We start from the raw sequence: 24,089 nt of genomic DNA, 5'->3' as shown, positions 1-24,089 counted from the left end.
GACGTTTTCAGCGGTACCATTTTTATTTACATTCATCTTTTTTATCGCGTTTTATTCCACTTTTTGTTTGGAAATATGATGATTAAGCACCGTTATTTGCTTAGTTTTTTTTTCTTTTACTGTGTTCACTAAAGGGGTTAACTAGTGGGACAGCTTTATTTTATAGGTCAGGTTGTTCCGGACACGGCAATACCATATATGTGTGCTTTTATTGTTTATTTTTTTTCCATATATTATTTTTAATATATCTTGGAAAAATATATATTTTTTAATATATTTTTACAACAGGCTGATCGCAGTTATAAGGTATAGCAGAGCAGGATCACTGCTATAACTTTTAAACTGTCAGCTCTGCAGACACAAGTTACTTTGATCATGCACTGCGCATGATCAAACTAACTTGCTGGGGCTGGTGACCCGAATGTTGTCATGACGACATCGGGTCACCATGGCAACGATCGGGACCCCGCTGCTGTCCCTCTGCTCACTCGCTAAATGCTGCAATCACAGCGATTGCAGCATTTAGGGGGTTAAAGTGCTGCCGGGAGCGGTGCGGGCACTGCGTGCCGGGTGTCAGATGTCAGAATCAGCTGACCTGGGCGGCGATTGCGCTAGTACAGCCTGTGTGCGGGTGCAATCGCCATGTCGTAATAATATGTACCTGGTCCATAAAGTCCAGGGAACAGGGATGTATTTTTACTTACAACGTCAGAAAGGGGTTAACAGTTTTGTGTAGGGGAGAATGTTGTGATCTAGAGGAGAATGGTGATCACACGATTGTGATATGGCCGGACTACACCACCGATAAAGCAGCCACAGCCGGTGACTGAGAAGAATCTGTAACTTCTCTGCATTTAGTGGTCACTACTCACCTGGGTGGTCATATGTAGGAATCTCCTCTTTACACCGCTCATCACCCCTCACATATGTCTCTATAGTATTAATAAGGATCAGATCTTCACCCTGAAACAAATATTGTAAAAGTCACAGACAGATGGAGAAGTCCCATCTATGATCAGCTCTAATCCTGCCATCTCCACCGTTCTCATTACACAAATATAAAACATATAATACTGGTGGATAAAACAAGACTGAGCACAAGACCTTCACAGCCGTCTACACATCATAGGGGAGATCTCATGACACCTTCTCTCCATCTACCTGATGATCCTGAGGAACATTGGGATCTTCTTGCTTACAGTCATGTGGAAGAAGAGGACGGGGACATCTCTCTGGTATTGTCCTCTTACTGGATAGAACTGGAGAAAACACATACAGGGACTGAATTCATTCTTTACATACAGATAATTATAGGCCGTGTGTATTTAGTCCTGTCTATTACCTGGTGATGTGAGGGTCTGGGGAACCTCCATCATGACATCTTTGTGTCCCTCTAAATACTCCCACTCCTCCATGGAGAAATAGACAGCGACATCCTGACACCTTATAGGAACCTGACACATACAATGATAATGTCACCACTGCGATCCCTTCATAGCTTTACTGTATAATGTCCCAGCATTCCCAGCAGTGTCACCTCTCCAGTCAGCAGCTCAATCATCTTGTAGGTGAGTTCTAGGATCTTCTGGTCATTGATGTCCTCATGTACCAGGTGATGAGATGGAGGCCCTGTGATTGGGCTCAGATGTCTTCTCCATCCCTCAGACACAGGGTCCTGACAGCGCTCACTAGAGGTCTTCTTCACTACTGTGTAATCCTGGTTATGGAGAGACACATTAATAAATCTCACTCCAGACATATCCAGAGTCCTCACCTCTCCAGTTCTGTCCATCTGTTATTCCCATAGATAAGAATGATGTAATGTGACGTCATCAGAATCTCTCACCTCTCCAGTAAGACGGAAGAGGATCTCTAGGGTGAGGTGTAATATCCTCTCCGCCATCTTGTCTCTGTCCATATCCAGTTTTGATGGGTAAATCAGGAAAACTCTCTTATATAGAAGACTGTCACTGAGCGGATCGAATATTGTAGAGATCTGAATGAGAAGAAGATAAGTAGAAGTAACATCATAAAAATCCTGTGTAATAATACAATTACTGGAGATAATTAGAGAAAATATGAGGAGATTTATTATTTTACAGTATTTAGTTTTTTTCTTTATATCTGCTAATAAAACCTATATATTTTAGAACACAGCCAACAAGCAGTTTCTTCCTCGGAGTCTACAGCTGAATACGTTTCTCATAGACTCATCTTCCATAAAGCTAATTCTCGTCTCATTTACCGACATTGGAATCGGCATTAGCAATACTGCAGGAGATATTCATTACACGTGACATGAGAAATAACTACTTCATGATGAGGACGACATCTTCATCTTCTTCTACGGCTCCAGAAACATATTTGGCCAGAGTCCATCACTGACTACATCACCTCCGGCCGTCTATATGAATGTTTCCCGTCTTCCCCAGACTAATCTTCTATCTCGTTAGATCTCATGTCTAATTCACACACAGGAGTTTGAGGCTTTTATAAAACCTTTTTTGTTTACACAAATATTGCGGACAGAAATTATTTGATACCAAAGTCTACATGTGCAGTGTTTTATGGGGTTTATTTCTGGCCTTAGGCTTTCCTATATTACAAGAAAAATACCAGAAAAAAAGCAGAAATTAAAATGTTTCAAAAGAAAATTGGCACCAACAATTGTTATAAAAAGAAAAAAACATGCAAACAGCATAAGACACATTTTGTTATTTTCTAACACGTTAAACATTTGTTTTAAAATAATTAATTCCTTTGAGCACCAGAACATAGATGTACACCGCAGGGATGGCACAGGTGCCGCTACAACATAAACCCTGGCAGTTTAACCAATTGCTGCTGTCAAAAGCAAACTTGGCATCTCAGAAGGTTTGACAGAGTTCGGCTGAATGCTCCTCCTCCCCCAAGTGCTCAATAGTATGGGGCTCCCTAGTTCCTACAATACTAATGTCTAATAATGATATCTGGGCCTGCAATGTACGAAAGTCTATTAGGCCGGGCCAGAGGCAGCGTCCAATGAGTTACATTTTAAAGCCCCCATACACATTAGACTAGAGTTGCATGGAAGTAATGAATTGGGAGTTGGCTGACTATATAATGTATTTGGGGACCTCCCGACAGATGATGTCAGGGCAGAGAAGGATCTGGCATCATGAATTTTAGAGGCTAATTGTTTGTTTTTCCTGTAGATAATCCTCCGCTAGAGGAGTCTGGAGGTGACTCTCTCATACAGACACAGGAAAGCTGGAATATTTGTGTGTATGGGGGAGTCGGGAAAAATAGCCATCTGCCAAATGACCGTTCAGCCAACACTTATCTCGTGTATGGGGCTGTTAAGTACAATACTCAAAAAATAAAGGGAACACTTAAACAACACAATGTAACTCTAAGTCAATTACACTTCTGTGAAATCAACCTGTCCAGTTATGAAGCAACACTGATTGTGAATCATTTTCTCCTGCTGTTGTGTAAATGGAAAATACAGCAGGTAGAAATGATAGTCAATTAGCAAGACACCCCCTATGAAGGAGTGGTTCTGCAGAACATTTCTCTGTTCTCATCCTTTTTGGTTGTTTGGGTCACTTTTGCATTTTATCATTGCTCTCACCCCTAGAGGTACAGTAGCATGAGGCGGTGTCTACAACCCACAGAAGTTGCTCATGTAGTGCAGCTCATCCAGGATGGCACATCAATGAGAGCTGTGGCAAGAAGGGTAACTGTGTGTCAGCACAGTGTCCAAAGCATGGAGCATATACTGTACCAGGAGACAGGTCAGTACACCAGGAGATGTGGAGGGGGCCTTAGGAGGGCAACAACCCAGCATCAGGACCGCTACCTCCTCCTTTGTGCAAGGAGGAACAGGAGGAGCAGTGCAAGATCCCTGCAAAATGACCTCCAACAGGCCACTAACATTTATTTGTCAGCTCAAACTGTCAGAAACAGATTCCATGAGGATATATGAAGGCTCGAAGTCCACAAGTGCGTGTTGCGCTTACAGTACACCATGGTGAAGGGTCATTGGCATTTGCAAGAGAACACCAAGATTGGCAGATTCCACATTGGCGCCCTGTGTTCTTCACGGATGAGAGCAGGTTCACACTGCGCACATGTGACAGAGTCTGGAGATGCTGTGGAGAACGTTCTCCAGCACGATCGGTCTGGCAGTGGGTCAGTAATGGTGTGGGGTGGCATTTCTTTGGAGGGCCGCACAGCCCTCCATGTGCTAGCCAGAGGTACCCTGACTGCCATTAGGTCCTGGGATGAGATCCTCAGATCCATTGTGAAACCGTATTCAGGTGCAATGGGCCCTGTGTTCCTTCTGATGCATGACAATGCTAGGCCTCGTGTGGCTGAAGTGTGTCAGCAGTTCCTGCATGATGAAGGCACTGATGCTTTGGAATGGCCTGTCCATTCCCCAGAGCTGAATCCAATCGAGCACATCTGGGACATCATGTCTTGTTCCATCCATCAATGCCACGTTGCATCACAGACTTTAATTTGGTAGAGTCACATTTCCCAACTCTGAAGACCGTATGCTGCCACTGTACTTGGCAGGCCCAGTCCAGATGGTATGGAGATAAATGAAGGATACCAAAGTCCAAAAATAAACTTTACTTAACAAGAACTTGATGACAAGTATATACAGTATATCAGATAGCAGGCACAACACTTTATGAATGTTTCTCCTGCATTATGCAGAGTCAAGAACTTTATGGTTACATGTGGCGGTACACAACTTTTGTTAAAAGCTACAACAGTCCAGCAAGCCATTTTGAGAAGGTCCATCATCCCTGTGAGGACCATACAGGTTGAGATGTGTCGTTACAGCCCCTCAGGGCAACTCAGAGCTCCCAGTTGATTTGTGAGGACCTCACTGGCTGAGGTGCATCAGTACGACTCCACACTAGTACTTTCAAAGTCCATTCGATGAGGGCCACACACTCATTGCTGTGGCACTGCATCTTCAGCTCTTCTTAGGAGAACAGATGTCCCAGTTATGCGACACTGTAGCTTCCTCTCTAGTATAGACAACTGTTTGTTTAAATCCTGTTCGTCTAAGATAAGGAATCCTTCCTTAACGTAATTCCCTTTACTCACAGTGGCATGTAAAGGTTTAAACACCCATGGTCAAAATTACAAAACGGAAAATGGGCCGATGCAAAAGTTTGGACACCCTGATTGGTTAGTACCTAGTAGCACCACCTTTTGCAAGTATCACAGCTTGTAAACGCTTTTTGTAGCCAGACAAGAGTTTTTAAATTCTTGTTTGAGGGATTTTCATCCATTCTTCCTTGGAAAATTCTTCCAGTTCTGTGAGATTTCTGGGTCGTCTTGCCTTCACTGCTATTTTGATGTCTAGCCACAGATTTTCAATGATGTTCAGATCAGAGAACTGTGAGGGCTATTGTAAAACCTTCATCTGGTGCCTTTGAGGTTGTCTATTGTGGATTTTGAAGTGTGTTTAGAATCCATTATCCATTTTAAGAAGCCATCCTCTTTTCAACTTCAGATTTTTTAAAGATGGTGTTATACGTGCATCAAGAATTTGTTGAAACTTCATTGAATCCATTCTTCTCTCTACCCGTGAAATGATTCCGTGCCATTGGCTGCAACACAACCCTAAAGCATGATTGATCCACTCCCATGCTTAATGGTTGGCAAGATGTTCTTTTCTTGAAATTCTGTGCCCTTTTTTTCTCCACACATACCTTTGATCATTGTGGCCAAAGAGTTTTATTTTAACCTCATCAATCCATAGAACATGTTTCCAAAATGCATCAGGCTTATTTAGATGTTCTTTTGCATATTTCTGACACTAAATTTTATGGTGAGGACGCAGGAGAGGTTTTCTTCTGATGACTCTTTCATGAGGCCATATTTGTGCAGGTGTCCCTGAAAATGTGCAACAACTAAAGAGTCTGCTAAATCTTTCTGAAGGTCTTTTGCAGTCAAGGGGGGTTTCTGATTTGCCTCTCCAGCAATCCTACGAGCAGCTCTCAATGAAATTTAGCTTTGTCTCCCTTGCTGTTAACTTAACGTGACAGAGCTGGTGTGTCACTCTCCATAAGGAAAAAAGTTACCACTTAGACCTCAGTCCAGAGCCTCTCACCTAGCCAAATCAGTTCTCATACTGACGAGGGCCAACAGCCCGAAACGCCGTGTCTGCAAATTGAGATTTTGATTTGGCTTTTATCCTAAGTCATATTGCACGACTCGTTAAAGGGTTGATTGTAACTTGTAGGATTGCTGCTTCCAATAGGTGGCGCTATAGAGTACAACTCCTCTTTTTATCTGAAGAGGCAATTTGCATATTGCTGTTAACTGCCATTTCTTAATTCCATTTCGAACTGAGGAAAGAGTATAAAGGGAATTGTACTAAAATATGTATGCATATATGTGTATTTGCATACTATCATGTACAGTACAGACCAAAAGTTTGGACACACCTTCTCATTTAAAGATTTTTCTGTATTTTCATGACTATGATCTTCTGCCTCTCTTCACCCCACACGACCCCAGCGTTCCTTCTGGCTGCAGCACCCCCTCTCCTACTATCAAGCAACTGTGGTCATCCTCAAGCAGGATCTTCAGCCTCACAGTACCTGGACTCGGCTAAATATCGCTGCTATTAACCCCTTGTTCTCTGTAGGGATAGTTAGTGATGGGCGGTGGACTGTTATTAATGTATGTATGTTTTTAGGTAAGTGGGTGGGAAGTATAATTAGGTTACTGTGGGGCTAATTATATATTATTATTGTGTACTGTGATATTGTGGTAATTAGTAGTATAATAACTGAAGACTCGTGTGTAATAAATATCTTTCATTGGTGCACGGTTTCATCTCAGTTAGTCGCCATTCAGTATAGTTTATAGCAAGGGAATCAGAGTACGTAACATGTGAGGTATTAGCCGGATATTGGTTATTGACAGTCAAGGCCGGCATTAATAATTAATATATGGAATACCACCCTGCAACAAAGGGCAACTTGAAAATTCTTTGCTATCTTCTTATTGCCTTCTCCTGCTTTGTGGCCTCCACCATTTTAATTTTCAGAGTGCTCGGCAGCTGCTTAGAAGAACCCATGGCTGCGTTTTTTTGGCACAAGGTTAGAGGAGGTTTTTATAAATCTGGGAAATTTCCATCACCTGGCCTTTCCTTATGATGATAGTGAACAAGCCATAACCCTAAGGTATGTGCGCACATTGAGTATTTGGTGCAGAAATTTCGGCAACGTTTCTGCATCTCTTGGCAGCAAAAACACAGCGGCTAATTAAGGTCAGAAACCTTGTCAAACAGAGTCTCCACAATACAGCCGTGATGTAGTGACGTCTTTGTGCCTGCTGTGCACGGAGTCTCAGACTCACAGGCGAAGGCTGAATGGTGGATCAGGGAGCTTTCAACTCCTGATTCACTATTCTATTCAATGGTATCACTGTCATGGGAATGTGGATGTCGCTGAAACTGTGATGATGGGGAATGAGAGGGAGCCCGATAGCTTGTTGTGGATGTATATAAACCGATGTAAGCAATGATGCTGCTGAATAATTGATACAGTCACTACCTTACCCGATCCCCTACCTAAACAAAGCTGATACTGCCCAACCGCGGAGGTTGGCACACTAAGGAATGACAATTGCGCCTCTGCTCACTGATGGCTGTCCGTCAGATGCCCTGGTTAACTCTGATATATATATCAAAAAAATACACTGATACATTAAGTAGGATCAGATATGTCTCAAGGTATATATAAAGGAAAGGGTATGGTACTCATCAGAGAATGTTCCAATAATCTGCCTCGATGCGTTTTCCCAACAGGTTCATCAGGAGGCTTGATACTGGGATGATAATTCATGATGTTCAGCATAGTGTGTCTAATAGCCAGGAGTCCATGTTTAAATATCCCACTTCATCCAAAACCCCTCCCAGACTAGGAGACCCATTCCCATTCCTAGAGGTGAATTGTCACAGGATATATAGAATGGAGTCTGTCTACAATAATGTACTGCGCCTGCGCTACTTCTCATGCACTAGAGGTCCGATAATGTCCATGCCCTAGTGTGCAAGTCCGGAAGTGACGTGCTTTATACTGAAACGCCAGATAAACTGATTGCCTCCGCGCCACTCATACCCGTGACTGTGCATGCCCGTAGTTATGCACTCCATGCCAGAGCGCATCTAGGGTCATTGTCAGCGATTGCGCACGCCTGGATGTGTGTATTCTATGCCGGAGAGCATTACAGTTTCCTATGTATGACTGTGCATGAGTTCCATGCTGGAGTGCATAATGAATTTGGATTGCGTTCCAGCAATATAGAAAAGTCCCGTCTCTGAGATCAGCGTCATGGGAGACTAAAAACAAGTATTGCACATCCTCCCATCATGCAATAGGCATGTAGATCTACTTTATCACTTCATAAAATATGGGATGGTGGCCCACAAAATATTCCTAAATGGCCAAATTTGACCCCTATTGTATAATTAGAGATACACAAGGATCACCACACTTGTTAGTTACTAAATAGTATAAGTGGGATATAACTGATAAGAAATAATTCTGATATAAAAGCTCAGATCTCTCGATGAAGTAAAACAATATGTGAACCTCATTCACAGGGAACTGAGTAGCAATCGGTAGAGTATAAAATCCAAAAATGTAATCCAGAATGGGGCTGTATTCACACAAAACAGGCATAGGAAATTTGCTCATTGAGTCCCTTAGTGGCCAGTGAATAATGTCTTAAAATCCACTCACTTTCCTTTTTGAGGATACATCTATTGAGATCACCTCCTCTCACATTGGGTTTAACCATCTCAATGATACAAAAGGAGATGTCTCCGGTTTCACATTGATGTACACTGTTCATGTGTCTCGTTAATGAGATGTCCTGATCATGGCGAGTATCGCGCAAATGCCCCTCTCCCCCACCCTCCTAACTAACTAACTCTTGGTCGTGCATACATAATCTAGGGGGCAGGTGCATGTGGCCATATATACAAGTACTGAGGTTTTACAGTTGGAATAATCCTTCTAGAAAAAGGAGGAACTCGAGAAAGATTTACATGGTCTCATCCAATTACATGTACAACGTTCTCCACATATAAAGAAACCGCAAACTCTTCTATCTAGCCAGATTTTTCATAGAAACTATGCACTAAACGGTCCCTAATTGAACGACCCTTTCTGAAAGTTATTGTGGGAGTAGATCCCACAGCACCCTCAGGTCCGGGTCCACCACAAGTATATCCCAGTGTTTTCTGAGGATATTAAAGATACGGTCACTGATTGTCACAAGTTCCTATTACTTGTGTTATCCCATATTTTTCTTGGTGTCTTGGTTAGGTATGGAGGAGTGTCTGTCTCTCCCGTTTTTCTGCAAACAACTGTGTGAAATTCAAAATGTACTGTGGGTACCTTTTTCTCTGAATCTGGTGTTCATGTCTATTGCCTGTATATTAAAATCTGTGACATTAGAACAGTTCCTTCTCAACTGTAAAAATTGGCCCTTGGGTATTCCTTTTTTTAGGGGGATGGGGTGATGACTATCCCACTTCAATAGTTTATTAGTGCTTGTAGGTTTATGGTAGATGAGTGTCCCTAGGGTCCCATCCCATTCATTCTTGATTAGTACATCCAGGAAAGTCAACTGGTTATAATTAACTTCTGATGTAAATCTAAGGCCCACTCTATTGATGTTGATTTCCCTGACAAATTCAAGAAATTGTTCACTCCTCTCTGACCAGATGATAAAATTGTCCTGAATATATCTATACCATACCCCAATATATGGATTCCACCACTTATAATCATCCCTGAATATTGTGGTTTCCTCCCATCAGCTCAAAACTAGATTAGCATATGATGGGGCACAGGGGCTCCCCATCGCAGTACCCCTGAGCTGGTGGAAGTACTTCCTGTCAAAAAGAAAGAAGTTATGAGTAAGAGTGAATTTAAAAAGATCCTCCATGAAGTCATTATGTCTTCTACACTCTATTGATCTCGATTTCAAGAAATGTCTTACTCCTCTGATATCATCCTCATGTGGGATATTACTGTACAAAGCCTCAATATCTAGTAAAGCCTGCTCCCCTTCATGCATGTATACATGCTCTAGGGTATGCATGTAGGGGAGCAGGCAAAGGGAAAACAAATTCCAGAGAACTTATTCCAACTGCATTACCTCAGGCGGTACTGTAGGAACATTATACTATGTGGGGGCATCATATATACTGCATAAGGGGCATTACACTGTGGGGAATCATACATCCTGCATAAGGGGCATAATGGGGGCATTACACTGTGTGGGGCATCATACATCCTGCAAAAGGGGCATAATGGTGGCATTACACTGTGTGGGGGCATCATACATACTGCATAAGGGGCATAATGGGGGCATTACACTGTGTGGGGGCATCATACATCCTGCATAAGGGGCATAATGGGGGCATTACACTGTGTGGGGGCATCATACATCCTGCATAAGGGGCATAATGGGGGCATTACACTGTGGGGCCAAGAAAGGGGCCCTGTACTATGAGAACAATATGTTTCCTCCCTTCCTGTCTCCATAGTTGGGTCGTATGTATCTATTACAGGAAACAGAACAAAACCTTATGATTCTTATAAAGGGGCAACACAAGACCCCAAAAGAGTCTCCGTGCTGAAGGGGTTAATGCCCCCTGCGCCCAGTAATGGGGGATCTCCACATACCTCCACCTGCAGAGCCGCCACCAAGTATATGGCTGTTCTGTGCGCACAGGACCTGTGATGAGGTCACAGGAGGGGAGGAGTCAGGGGTCACATGATCAGGGGCCTCAGTTGATGCAGGACTCTGCTGTACTGGATGAGCTGAAGTTTATGTGTGGGGTCAGGAGGGGTTTACAGTGTGGATGTAGCAGAGCCGCTCACTGCTGTCAACAACGTTGTCAGAGTATTACGCCACTTTTACGGACTCACAATAAAACATACAAAAATGAAACAAAAAGGGATTTTCCTGGGAAATATGTTAAGGAACATCCTTTCCACGTTAATGACTTGTATATAAGGCAAAATAAATAACCAAAAACAAAAATACTCCTCCACACCTTCGGCTATGTTCACACACAGCGTTTTTGATGCATTTTTGCACTTTTGCATTGCTTTCAACTGTGAAAAATACATTCACCAGTAAATAACATTTTACAACCTTATCTGGCCATGTGGTGTGTGACACATCATCAGACACATCCATACAGTGCTGAAAAGACATGGGAACAGCATGGGGAAGACCCCTGGAAGCATGACTCCCAGGTCAGACGTGATCCTATATTACAGCGGTAATAATACAGACATTTTTGGCAACGTGACAAATATTAAACTCCATTTAAAATGGGCAAGGCGCGTGACAAGGGAGGGGGAAGTGGACATGCACGCCGAGGCCGTGGGCAACATGAAACTGTGCCTGCTGAGGGAGCACAACAGGCACCCACATCATGTCAAACTACCTTCCTGTCCCAATTTCTAGGGGTCCGCGTAATACCACTCTTGAAGCCAGAGCAGTGTGAAAAGGTTGTTGGTTGGTGTTAGGAAAACTAACACTTCCTTACTTTAGGTAAGGGTACGGTGAGAATAGAGAGGAAAACAATCTTGAATTGTGTGGATAAAACAAAAGCTTATTTAATGTTCATTCAAAAGTGATTACAAAAATGAAGAAATATAGTTCATAGCACATAAAAAGAAGTATCAGGTTAGAAGAGAGAAAGGAAACAATTATAGGTTCTTACGTATCCAGTATGGAAGCATGATCCGTGTTGGAGATACTCGAGGAATGAGTGATCTCCCCCATGTCTGGCTCTGCTTATATACCATCTCGCCTCATAGACATACATTGGAGAATATTTTTACAGTTTCATAACCCAATATGGCGACTTGCTGATATATTAGTAGCTTCTACCATATTAGAACAAAACTAGTAACTTGTGACATATGCATTTTGGCTACGTGCACATCACCTCATGTTGGTATATTTTAAACATATGGCTAATGATCTTTAAGGATCATTAGTTATCCCCAAATAACCCATATAGACAAGAGTCCTATAGGTTTGACGTACAGAACAGGTGTCTCTGCCAAGGTCCCAGAATAACTGCACATTCTTTCTCTATATTTGAATCTAAGCATGGTTACAGCCCAAGCTTGTTAAAGCTTATGTATATATATTTTTCTATCAAAAGAAATTCATATTTTACAGTCCCCCCTTCATTATGATTTAAAAAATATCATAATCAATCCTAAACTCATTCTCTCACCATTCGTACCACATTCTTTCTTTATTCTGAAAACCTTGTATCAGCACCTATATTGAATGTCATCTGAGTTCCCAAAAACTTCTAAATTAAAAATAAAAATTCACTCAAAAAGTTATATTTTTTCTTTTTAACATTTCTCTTAAAATATCATCTTCCTTTTTCATTTCTGTCTTTATTTTTTTATATATTTTCTTAATTTTACACATAATAAAAATCTAATATACAGCAAGACCAAAATAAATATAACTATGATTGGATTTGTTAATACATTACCTGCTGCCATTTTCGCTGAAGACTGTGACCAACTAGTTACTGATCTTCCTAGATTTTTCCACCAAGATGAGCCTGACATACTTGTCCATTCATGTTCAACATAATTTAAGTTACCTTGTTCATGTCTGAATACAATTTCAGCTTCTTTTAGTTGTTTTGTTAATAAATTTAACAAACCTTTGTCTTTCTTTGTCTCATTTGTCCACATATTCCAAGGGGAATTATATATTTGTGACAAACTGAACTGTATCGGAAGGATTTTCTGATTTCTTGTCCCTATTGACGTAATATTAATACTTCCTTCCTTCTTGGAGATAGTTTTCACATTTCCCTCCATACAAGATGAGAAGAATGCAGAAAAAAATTCTTTTTAAGACATAACTTGGAAACAAATTTTGTTCGAGCTTATTGGAGTCACCAAGTCATGTATCGTGTGCACATTCTCAACTCTGGCATGAAATGAGGTATGATTATGGAAACATGAGTTATAAATGACTTTATCCTGTCCAGGTAGACACATTACCTTAGAAACAAAATGTACAGTGGCTACGGAAAGTATTCAGACCCTTTTAAATTGTTCACTCTTTGTTTCATTGCAGCCATTTGGTAAATTCTAAAAAGTTAGTTTTTTTAAAGTACACTCTGCACCCCATCTTGAGTGAAAAATACAGAGACATTTTTGCAAATTTATTAAAAAAGAAAAAATGAAATATCACATGGTCATAAGTATTCAGACCCTTTGCTCAGTATTGAGTAGAAGCACCCTTTTGAGCTAGTGCAGCCATGAGTCTTCTTGGGAATGATGCAACAAGTTTTTCACACCTGGATTTGGGGATCCTCTGCTATTTTTCCTTGCAGATCCTTTCCAGTTCCATCAGGTTGGATGATGAATGTTGGTGGTGTAAGGCAGCGCTATTCATCATGCTGAGGGGCACTCGCTTCACCGGGTCAATTAAAGCACACATGCAACATCTTTCCGGTATTTCACAATCCAGCAGTTTATTACTTATCATAAACCGCTCATAACATAGTCCATCTCAGTGGCTCGAAGACATATTACACATATAATGTCCAAGAGCCTTTCCAGTGACAGATATGTCCACTTGGCTCCAGATACAGCCTTCAGCAAGGTAACAATATCAATGTCCACATCAAGCAATGTTTTTACCTTTACCAGGTCGTAGCTGCTTCAGTCAGCGCGATTCTGCCACAGCTGTGGCTTTAAGGCTTCCCAGATGGGGCCTCCGGGCCACGTACCTTCCAAGGCTACTGGTATGTTTACACACATAACATCCAGCCTCTGCCTGCCAGGACTCTTGCCTTCCAAGGCTACTGGGATCCCTCACACACCCAGGGATCCAGCCTCAGCCTTTCAGGCTTTACCAGGCCTCTCTATGCCTCAATCTCTCTCTAGCCTCTCTAGGCTAATGGTGTCCCACACACAGGGAACAGGCCTCATGCCTTTTTTACACTGTTTCAAAAGCACCAGGATTTATATATCCTTCAGTGCACACAGGACCTGTGATGATGTCACAGTCATGTGATCAGTCCTTCTGTGTGCACAGGACCTGTGATGATGTCACAGTCATGTGATCAGTCACCTGAAGGAGAGGTACATGGTCAGCCAGAACACACCCTGGACCATTACAGTAATGCCACAAGCCGCTGCATTACAGTGGACAGCCATTTTCAGGTCTCTCCAGAGATGCTCAATTGGGTTTAGGTCAGGGCTCTGGCTGGACCAGTCAAGAATGGTCACAGAGTTGTTCTGAAGCCACTCCTTTGTTATTTTAGCTGTATACTTAGGGTCATTGTCTTATTGGAAGGTGAACCTTCGGCCAAGTCTGAGTTCCAGAGCACTCTAAAAAAGATTTTCATCCAGGATATCTCTGTACTTGGCCGCATTCATGTTTCCTTCAATTGCAACCAGTCATCCTGTCCTTGCAGATAAAAAACACCCCCATAGCATGATGCTGTCACCACCATGTTTCACTGTTGGGATTGTATTGGGCAGGTGATGAGCAGTGCCTGGTTTTCTCCACACATACTGCTTAGAATTATCACCAAAAAGTTCTATCTTTGTCTCATCAGATGAGAGAATCTTATTTCTCATAGTCTAGGAGTCCTTCATGTGTTTTTGAGCAAACTCTAATAAATTTGCAAAAATTTCTACAGTTCTGTTTTTTTTTCAGTCAAGATGGGGTGCAGAGTGGACTTTAATGAGAAAAAAATTAACTTTTTAGAATTTACCAAATGGCTGCAATGAAACAAAGAGTGAAAAATATAAAGGGGTCTGAATACTTTCCGTACCCACTATAAGTATGAAAAAATGTCTAATTGTTCAGTGTTTGTACCATCAAATGCAAAATCTGTGTACTGTAATATATAATATAGCAATTGTGTATTACTAACAGGAATTCCCATAACAGTTATAGGAACCATGGTTTCTTCTCTTCCCGATATTGGGATTAGCGATGTTCCTATACAAATGTTCTGTTCACATCCTAACCACTTATTTACCCACAAATCTGTATGATTTAATGCAAAATTATATTCTGTAGGCAAATTTCTCTTTATTCCTAAAGGTGTAATTCCACTCTGCAATGCCTGTGCAATCATTTTCAGATTGGTGGAGTATTCAATCTGAATTTCTAGACATGCTCTGGCCACTTGGGATTCCTGTTCAGTTTCTATTAGAGCTAAAGTAGCATCTTGTAAATGTGACACTGAAGATCCCAACACAGCAGCAGTGTTCAAAATCATCTTCTCAAGGAGTTGATTCAAACTTTTCTGAATTTTTACCCCTTTACATCCAATATACCCAATATTATTCAAATCTGATTTAAGTGTATGAATGTCCATAGTGTTAATTAAACTTCCCACTGTTCCAGATCCCCCCAAAATAAATTCTAATATCCCCCTCTTACTTCTAACATGTGTTGAAGTTCTTTTCCCAAACCATTATTCTATTTCCATCTCCATGTTGATGAGATGTGATTGACATTGGGGATATCTAGAAGAGATTTTCCAGTTAAAAGTCCAGACCATAGTGATCAACACTCCATCTCTTAATAGAGGTTTAGATTGGAATTTATTGATTTGGAAAGGAGTAGATGGTTGAAACCTTGACTGTGTACATACATTATCTACTGCGGACCAAACATTTACATTTACATCTTTACATTGTTTGTAATTATTTTTAGTTAAAACGCAACATTGATAAAGTCCAGAATCTTTAAGAGATGGATTATCTAGAGAAAAAAAAAATTCTTATCCAACCATCTCACATTCCCGTATTGACTTCTATGTATAACATTTGTTGGACCATTTGAAAAACTTCCCAAAAATAATTTGTTTCTGGTCCATGTTAACAAAGACTCGAGAGGTAACTCTAACCTTGTGTTGCATTTTAATAAAAGAGGAGACATATTTTCTTGACTATGTACTGCTTGTGGTGCAACCCTTACTTCTGGAGTGATAGTATTTGTTACTGTAAAAACTACAGATACTTGTACTGATTCTCTGGTTATCGGGAAATTCCATGTTTTTACCCAATCCTCATCTCCTTCTGTAATAGAAAGTAATGAATGATCCAAAATTTTCCCCAAAAGTTGTATCTTTAACACAATCTCTGTTTCGGATGTTCTAACTGTCCCTTTTGTGATCATATCATGTGTAAATTTAGACTTGGGTCCTGTGGCAGCATGTAATATTAAGTGTCGTGTATGAAGTGTAGCTCAATAGCGCATTTTACACCATAACCCATGCAAATGTTTCCAGTAATATCTACTGAATCGTCCGGTTTGTCTTCATCTATTAGATTTTGTATACTTGATCCTCTTGGTTTCCGTGAATGTAAAGTTCCTTTGATATGTCCATCCACTTCACTAGTATTTGTTCCATGATATAAAATGTCTTCTGCGTAGATTACAATTGAAATAGTACAAAGTAGCAGAAATGTGGTTCCCATCAGATAGTAGCTTTTCCTGGGAAACTTTTTCTTTTCCTGAAGGATTGGTGTTGAATCCCTTCCATCAAGAACATGGTATTTAGCATTTCAGCTCTTACTGGAATCCATTTCTTCCTAAAAGAAATGCAGTATCATTATTTTGCAATATACAATTTGCATTGATCGACATGTACCCACAATTTTTGTTGTCTGCGGGTATTTTTAACCACATTGGATGCTGGTTGCACTAGGATCATAACTCATCCCATGGTGTCAATTATTTCAAAGGGACCTTCCCAGTTACTTTCCCAAGGTCCACTCTTCCTGAAAGTTTTAATCATGACTAAAGCCCCTTTTTTGAATTTGGATTCTTATGGTGGCACCATCCTCTGTATTCTTGATGCAGGATGTGGAAGAATGGTTTTTAAGCTTTCCTGCAACAATTGCAACCATTTGGACCTTGCAACAGCATCTTTTTGAGGTGTGGACAAAAATGGTTCATGTGGGAAAATCAATGGCATTTTCCTTCCTGTCATTAGTTCAGAAGGAGTAACCTGAGTTGTGGAGGAAGTTGTTCCTCTAACACTCAACAGTACAAAAGGTACTGGATCCACCCAAGTATTACCTTTGTCCAATAACATTTTGGCAATTCTGGATTTTATTGTCCTATTCATCCTTTCCACAATACCAGCAGTCTGTGGATGGGAAGGTACATGAAACTGTTGTTGTACCCCTAGAATAGTACAAACTGCTCGCATGATTTTTCCTGTGAAGTGACTTCCTCGATCAGAGGTAATCATTCTTGGGATCCCCCAAGTACAAAAGACATGATTAACTAATGCTCTAGCTGTAGACAAAGCATCATCTTTCCTGACAGGTAAAATTTCAACCCATTTAGAAAAAACATCTACTCCAACCAATACATAACCAAGACCAGTTTTACCTGATGGTAATGGACCAATGTAGTCGATTTGTAATGCAAACCATGGACCGTCTGCAGGTGCGGTTCGCAGTAGTGGCGGTTTCTGTCCTTTTGGTCTTGGATTAATTTGGGCACAAATGAGACCTTATCGAACAATACTTTGTACAGTCTCTTCCATCTTTTCCCAGTAAAATTTCTCTTTGAGAATGCCTAACAATTCCTGTTGGCCCAAATGACCCAAGCTTTCATGATTATATCTTGTGAACTCATCCTGTAGATGTTTTGGTACAACAGGACGCAAGTCCCCGTTTAAGTCATGACACAAAAGCCCGTTTCCACAAACAAAGGGAGGTTTTGGATCAACCCGGGAAGCAACAAGAGATGTATCTTTTTCTTGTTCTTCCGCAAAAGAAGGGATATGCGTGTCTGTTCTTTGAACTGCTGAAACCTTGAGATGTTCAGGCTCAAACACTTCTATCAGGGCTGCCTCTTTGGCTAACATTTCTGCGGCTGCATTTCCAACAGATAATTCATCATCAGACTTTTTATGGGCAGGAGCTTTGACAATAGCAAAACCATTAGGGGTTTTTGAAGCTATCTCAAAAATTGTTTTCAGTGTGTCACTATGTACAAGAGTCTTGTTAGAAGAATCTACATAGCCTCTTTTTTCCAAAACTGGCAGGTAATCTGTCAGTGATCTCACAACATAGGAGCTATCACTGTAGATTACAATGGGACACTGATCGTCAGCCTCATTCAGCTGTAGCACCATTTTTACTGCTTCTAGCTCTGCCCTCTGAGCTGAATAAATGATTCAGTAACTTGTGTTTTATCACCTGTCCTCTTGTGGGATAAAAAATGGCATATCCTGTATAATAGTGCCCATCTGAATAGAATCGGGAACCATCTACAAAAACTGCTTCATCTGTTACCTCTGCCTTCCGTCTGAAAAGTGATGGAGTCGGATCCTGAAAGGACTGGAGACAATCATGAGTTTGCCCTTCATATTGCATCAACTGAGGAAGAACATATTTTGCTTTATAATCTACCTCCATTTGATTGGGAGACAATGACAGTAACCAATGGGCAAATCTCTGATGTGACACACCTGGGATATTTTTCTCAATGACAAGCTTTAGTGTAGAATGAGGAGTTTGCAGAATGATTTTGTTGAAACCAACAATGTGTTCAGTTGCTTTGACTGCAAAGTAGACGCCTACCAAATGTCTGGCACAAATTTCAAAACCTCTTTCAACTGGTGAGAGAAGCTTAGAAAAATAGCCCAAAATTCTCCACTCTTCTCCCTGCAATTGTAACAGAACAGCAGACACCACTGTCTCTGATGGGTGAACTTGCAAAACAAATGGAGCCGAAGAATCTACCGTGGACAAAGCAGGTGCATTCTGTAAATGTATTTTCAATTGTTCAAATGAGGTTTGTTGTTCAACATCCCAAGGACCAAAATAATCATTATTTTCACCTTTCAAAAGATCATACAAAGGCCTGGCCTTTTCAGCAAAATTCTCAATGAAATCCCTAGAATAGTTTACAAGACCCAAAAAATGTCGCAATGCCTTGTGTGTGGTTGGGATTGGGAGAGAAGTGATCGCCTCTATTCTTTCCTGCAATGGCTGTCTTTTTCCTGGGCTCAGCAACACTCCCAGAAACCTGACCTCAGTCTGCATCAATTTGACCTTTTTAGTGTTAAATTTCAACCCTGCATCATACAACAGTTCAAACAATTCTGTCAAAAGAGAAGCATGTGACTCCTTATCCTCAGTATACAACAGAATATCATCCACATATTGCAGTATGCAATCAGGCCTAGAAAATCTGGACAATACCTTTACCAACGCCTGATGAAAAACACTAGGTGACAAATGTGCTCCTTGAGGTAACCTGCAAAACAGATATTGCTCATCCAAGAAAGTAAATGCAAATCTGTACTGACAGCTCTTTTCAAGAGGTATACTGAAAAAAACATTACTGATGTCTAGTACAGAGAAATATTTTGCCTTTGCATTTAGCCTTGCCATCATGTCATGAGTATCGGCAACAATGGATGTAACATTGGGAGTATGTTTATTAAACATCCACAAATCCAATATCATTCCATATCTACCATCAGATTTCAATACACACCATAAAGGATTGTTACTTACAGAGTTAGCCTTAGTTATGACACCTTGAGCTAACAATTCCTGTACGATCTTATACATAGAACCAATTGAATCTGGAGGCAATTTATACTGATGCTGTGGAGGAGGATCACGTCCTTCTACATTCACAATTACATCCTTCATTGTACCCACCTCATTTCTGAACTGAGCCCAAAGAGAAGGAAAACATTGTACAATTTCAGTCAGTACCTCATCACCACCAGTTTCAGGCCACAAATGATCTGATGACACAACATCATTCAAGCAAATACTTCCAACATGGCTATATTCACTAGGGTCAATGACTATGGGTTTACGTCTATTAGAATCTTTCCAGATCACTTGATTCCCTAGATCAATTACCCATCCGAATCTCTGCATAAAATCTGTGCCAAGTATATTCTCAGAATCACAACAATGCCAAATGTCAATTCCTGTTTTGAAAGAACCTGGTATTTCCAACATAACATTGGGAACGAGCTTTGCTTTTTTCCTTTTCCGCTGAATCCGATAATATTACAACTTGGAGATTCTGGTTTTACCATCAACTCAAGGTTAGTAACACTTAATTGTGCCCCTGTATCAATAAAAAACACAGCACTTTGTCCTGCCAAAATCACATTGAGAAATGGTCTTCCACAGTCATCCAATGTAACTCAAGTCACAAATTCCAATGGATGGGGTGTGGGAGCATTCTTTGCTAGTCAGAGAGATGGAGAAGATGGGAGCAGACCAGTGTGTCTTTTAAAAGCACTGTCCCTGCAATTTGACTCCTTCACTGTCATCTCTCTGATCTGTCTGATTAATGGAGCATATGGTGACTGTGTTTGTGTATTGTCAGTGTGAGGGTAAGAGAATTGAATGGAGGGGCAGAAGGTCTGTTGGATGATTTTGGAATAAGTCAGTTTTCTCTTCCAAGCTTACCTGTTCCCGGTGTACATGCCTCTGATTCTGCTCTCAAAAATTTCCTGCCTTGCCACTTTAAGTGTCCAGGTATACCACAAAAATAACAATGTATATTGTTCCTTTGTGTGATATTTTTACCTCTACGTTCAGTGTAATCTCTGTTCCTAGATGTTAATGTGGGTTTAGGGTTTGGTTGAATTTTCTCTGATGTCAGTTGTCTATCTTTTTTCCTCATGAACTACAGCTATTTTTGCCTTGACCTGGTTCCGCTTCATGGATTTCCTAATTTTGTCAATAAAAGGTGTTGCCTCCTGCAATGATGTCTGAACACTAGTCAATGGCACTGAAACAGGATCTAGGTACTTGAATTTTGTTACATACAATTTGATCATCAATGTTGGTTCCTCATTAGGCCCAACAGGCATCACCATTCTATAGGCCTGTACAAATTTGACCAAAAAAGCAAACGGGTCATCATGGACACTCGCTCTCAAATGATGCAAAATGTCAAGAGAGGGCGAGTCTCCTGTGGTAAATAATAGCAATTGTCTATGTGTCAGTTCATTATCCTCATTTAATCTGGGTGTGGTCTGTAATCTTTTTGCCATATGTGAGGGTAACCAAACTCTGAATGTCTTGTTTTTTTGTTCATCATTAAGATTGAATTTATTTATTTGTATTAGATTCAAAAATGTCTGCATTATCAAAAGCATCCATCTTCTCATTGTACTTTGGAATGTCTTTTACAATTTTCATTAATTGATCGTGTATTTTAAGATTGATTCGTGCTGCTCTGTCATGTAATTTTTTCCTTTGTAATTCATTTCCCTGTAAACCTTCTACTGAAATATCTGGATCTTGTGTGTCTGGTACAAATGATGTGGAGGTATTATCTTCACTTTTACTATTGGATCTTGTATGAACAGAAACCTTTTTTATGTCTTGGTGTAATTTGGACAATAACTCTGTCCGAGTATCAATTTGATCCTCCAATTGTTCAATATGTTCTGCCAAAATCAAACAATTTGGACAATCAAAGTAATCCCCGTCAGTGTCCTGTGTCTCAGTATGACTGGTCTCTTGTATGTCCACCTGTTTGTCAGAATGACTGATGTCCTGTGTGATAATCCATGCTTTCTATGTGTCAGTTTTTTCAAAAACCAAATTATTGTACACACGGACCATTTGCATCACATTTTGAAGCCTTCTCTGTAACTTTTGTACAGAAAAAAAACTTTTATCAGTACTAAGATTCTCTGCTTCACATTGGCTATACAAATAGACCATAATTGTGCATCTGTATGGCTATGAACAAACTTAAATTGTATGTTACTTTTCTTAGAATAGTCATGAATAAAATCCATTTCTCACCTATTGAATGGCTTTTTCTCTCCTGGATTGATCCAACAGTCAATGGATGGTTCTTTGTGGCTTTTCTGTGTTCCGCAGACCTCAACGTGGTTGTATGCTTTGGAGACAAACTCCTCACCGTCCTGTAGATTCCGTCTGATCCTTGTGAATATGTGGAATTCCTGAGACTTGTACAACATATACAGTACAGACCAAAAGTTTGGACACACCTTCTCATTTAAAGATTTTTCTGTATTTTCATGACTATGAAAATTTTACCTTCACACTGAAGGCATCAAAACTATGAATTAACACATGTGGAATTATATACTTAACAAAAAAGTGTGAAACAACTGAAAATATGTCTTATATTCTAGGTTCTTCAAAGTAGCCACCTTTTGCTTTGATGACTGCTTTACACACTCTTGGCATTCTCTTGATGAGCTTCAAGAGGTAGTCAGCGGAAATGGTTTTCACTTCACAGGTGTGTCCTGTCAGGTTTAATAAGTGGGATTTATTGCCTTATAAATGGGGTTGGGACCATCAGTTGTGTTGTACAGAAGTCAGGTTGATACAGAGCTGATAGTCCTACTGAATAGACTGTTAGAATTTGTATTATGGCAAGAAAAAAGCAGCTAAGTAAAGAAAAACTAGTGGCCATCATTACTTTAAGAAATGAAGGTCAGTCAGTGCAAAAAATTGGGAAAACTTTGAAAGTGTCCACAAATGCAGTTGCAAAAACCATCAAGCGCTACAAAGAAACTGGCTCACATGAGGACCGCCCCAGGAAAGGAAGACCAAGAGTCACCTCTGCTTCTGAGGATAAGTTTATCCGAGTCACCAGCCTCAGAAATCGCAGGTTAACAGCAGCTCAGATTAGAGACCAGGTCAATGCCACACAGAGTTCTAGCAGCAGACACATCTCTACAACAACTGTTAAGAGGAGACTTTGTGCAGCAGGCTTTCATGGTAAAATAGCTGCTAGGAAACCACTGTTAAGGACAGGCAACAAGCAGAAGAGACTTGTTTGGGCTAAAGAACACAAGGAATGGACATTAGACCAGTGGAAATCTGTGCTTTGGTCTAATGAGTCCAAATTTGAGATCTTTTGTTCCAACCACTGTGTCTTTGTGCGACGCAGAAAAGGTGAACAGATGGACTCTACATGCCTGGTTCCCACCATGAAGCATGGAGGAGGAGGTGTGATGGTGTTGGGGTGCTTTGCTGGTGACACTGTTGGGAATTTATTCAAAATTGAAGGCATACTGAACCAGCATGGCTACCACAGCATCTTGCAGCGGCATGCTATTCCATCCAGTTTGCGTTTAGTTGGACCATCATTTATTTTTCAACAGGACAATGACCCCAAACACACCTTCAGGCTGTGTAAGGGCTATTTGACCAAGAAGGAGAGTGATGGGGTGCTACGCCAGATGACCTGGCCTCCACAGTCACCAGACTGAACCCAATCGAGATGGTTTGGGGTGAGCTGGACCACAGAGTGAAGGCAAAAGGGCCAACAAGTGCTAAGCATCTCTGGGAACTCCTTCAAGATTGTTGGAAGACCATTTCTGGTGACTACCTCTTGAAGCTCATCAAGAGAATGCCAAGAGTGTGCAAAGCAGTCATCAAAGCAAAAGGTGGCTACTTTGAAGAACCTAAAATATAAGACATATTTTCAGTTGTTTCTCACTTTTTTGTTAAGTATATAATTCCACTTGTGTTAATTCATAGTTTTGATGCCTTCAGTGTGAATGTACAATTTTCATAGTCATGAAAATACAAAAAAATCTTTAAATGAGAAGGTGTGTCCAAACTTTTGGTCTGTACTGTATTTTTAGCACAAACTCTCCCCCCTTTTGTGCAAGGAGAAGGATTCCACACAAAAATAGCACAAAAAAATGTCAGAACTGGCTGTGGCTCGTCATTAATGTTAATTTTTCTAACACTTCCTTACTTTAGGTAAGGGCAGGGTGAAGATGGAAGAAAAGCAATCTTGAGTTGTGTGGATAAAACAAAAGCTTAACTCAATGTTCATTCAAAAGTGATTACAAAAATGTAAAAAAAAATAGTTCATAGCACACAAAAAGAAGTATCAGGTTAAAAAGAGAAAGGAAACAATTATAAGTTCTTACATATCCAGTCTTAGAAGCATGAGATGATCCGTGGTGGAGATTCTCAAGGTATGAGATATCTACTCTCCATACAACTGCCTCTGCTTATATACCATCTTGCCCC

General features: G+C 40.6%; 1 protein-coding gene across 1 annotated transcript; it reads right to left on the bottom strand.

Moving 5' to 3' along the window:
- Positions 1 to 864: 864 nt before the first annotated feature.
- Positions 865 to 10,801, bottom strand: LOC141194419 (gastrula zinc finger protein XlCGF66.1-like). Its single transcript, XM_073662333.1, has 6 exons — positions 10,716 to 10,801; positions 1,847 to 1,996; positions 1,538 to 1,717; positions 1,343 to 1,454; positions 1,162 to 1,259; positions 865 to 963 (listed from the first exon to the last, which is right to left on the bottom strand). The coding sequence occupies exons 2-6, from the start codon at positions 1,916 to 1,918 to the stop codon at positions 865 to 867; spliced, it is 561 nt and encodes a 186-aa protein (XP_073518434.1). The 5' UTR covers positions 1,919 to 1,996; positions 10,716 to 10,801.
- Positions 10,802 to 24,089: the final 13,288 nt, after the last annotated feature.

The sequence above is a fragment of the Phyllobates terribilis genome, unplaced genomic scaffold (genome assembly GCF_046119375.1).
Source record: "Phyllobates terribilis strain yellow unplaced genomic scaffold, ASM4611937v1 Scaffold_71__1_contigs__length_7168151, whole genome shotgun sequence".
Taxonomy (NCBI): Eukaryota; Metazoa; Chordata; class Amphibia; order Anura; family Dendrobatidae; genus Phyllobates; species Phyllobates terribilis.
This window is presented reverse-complemented; position numbering and strand designations above follow the sequence as displayed.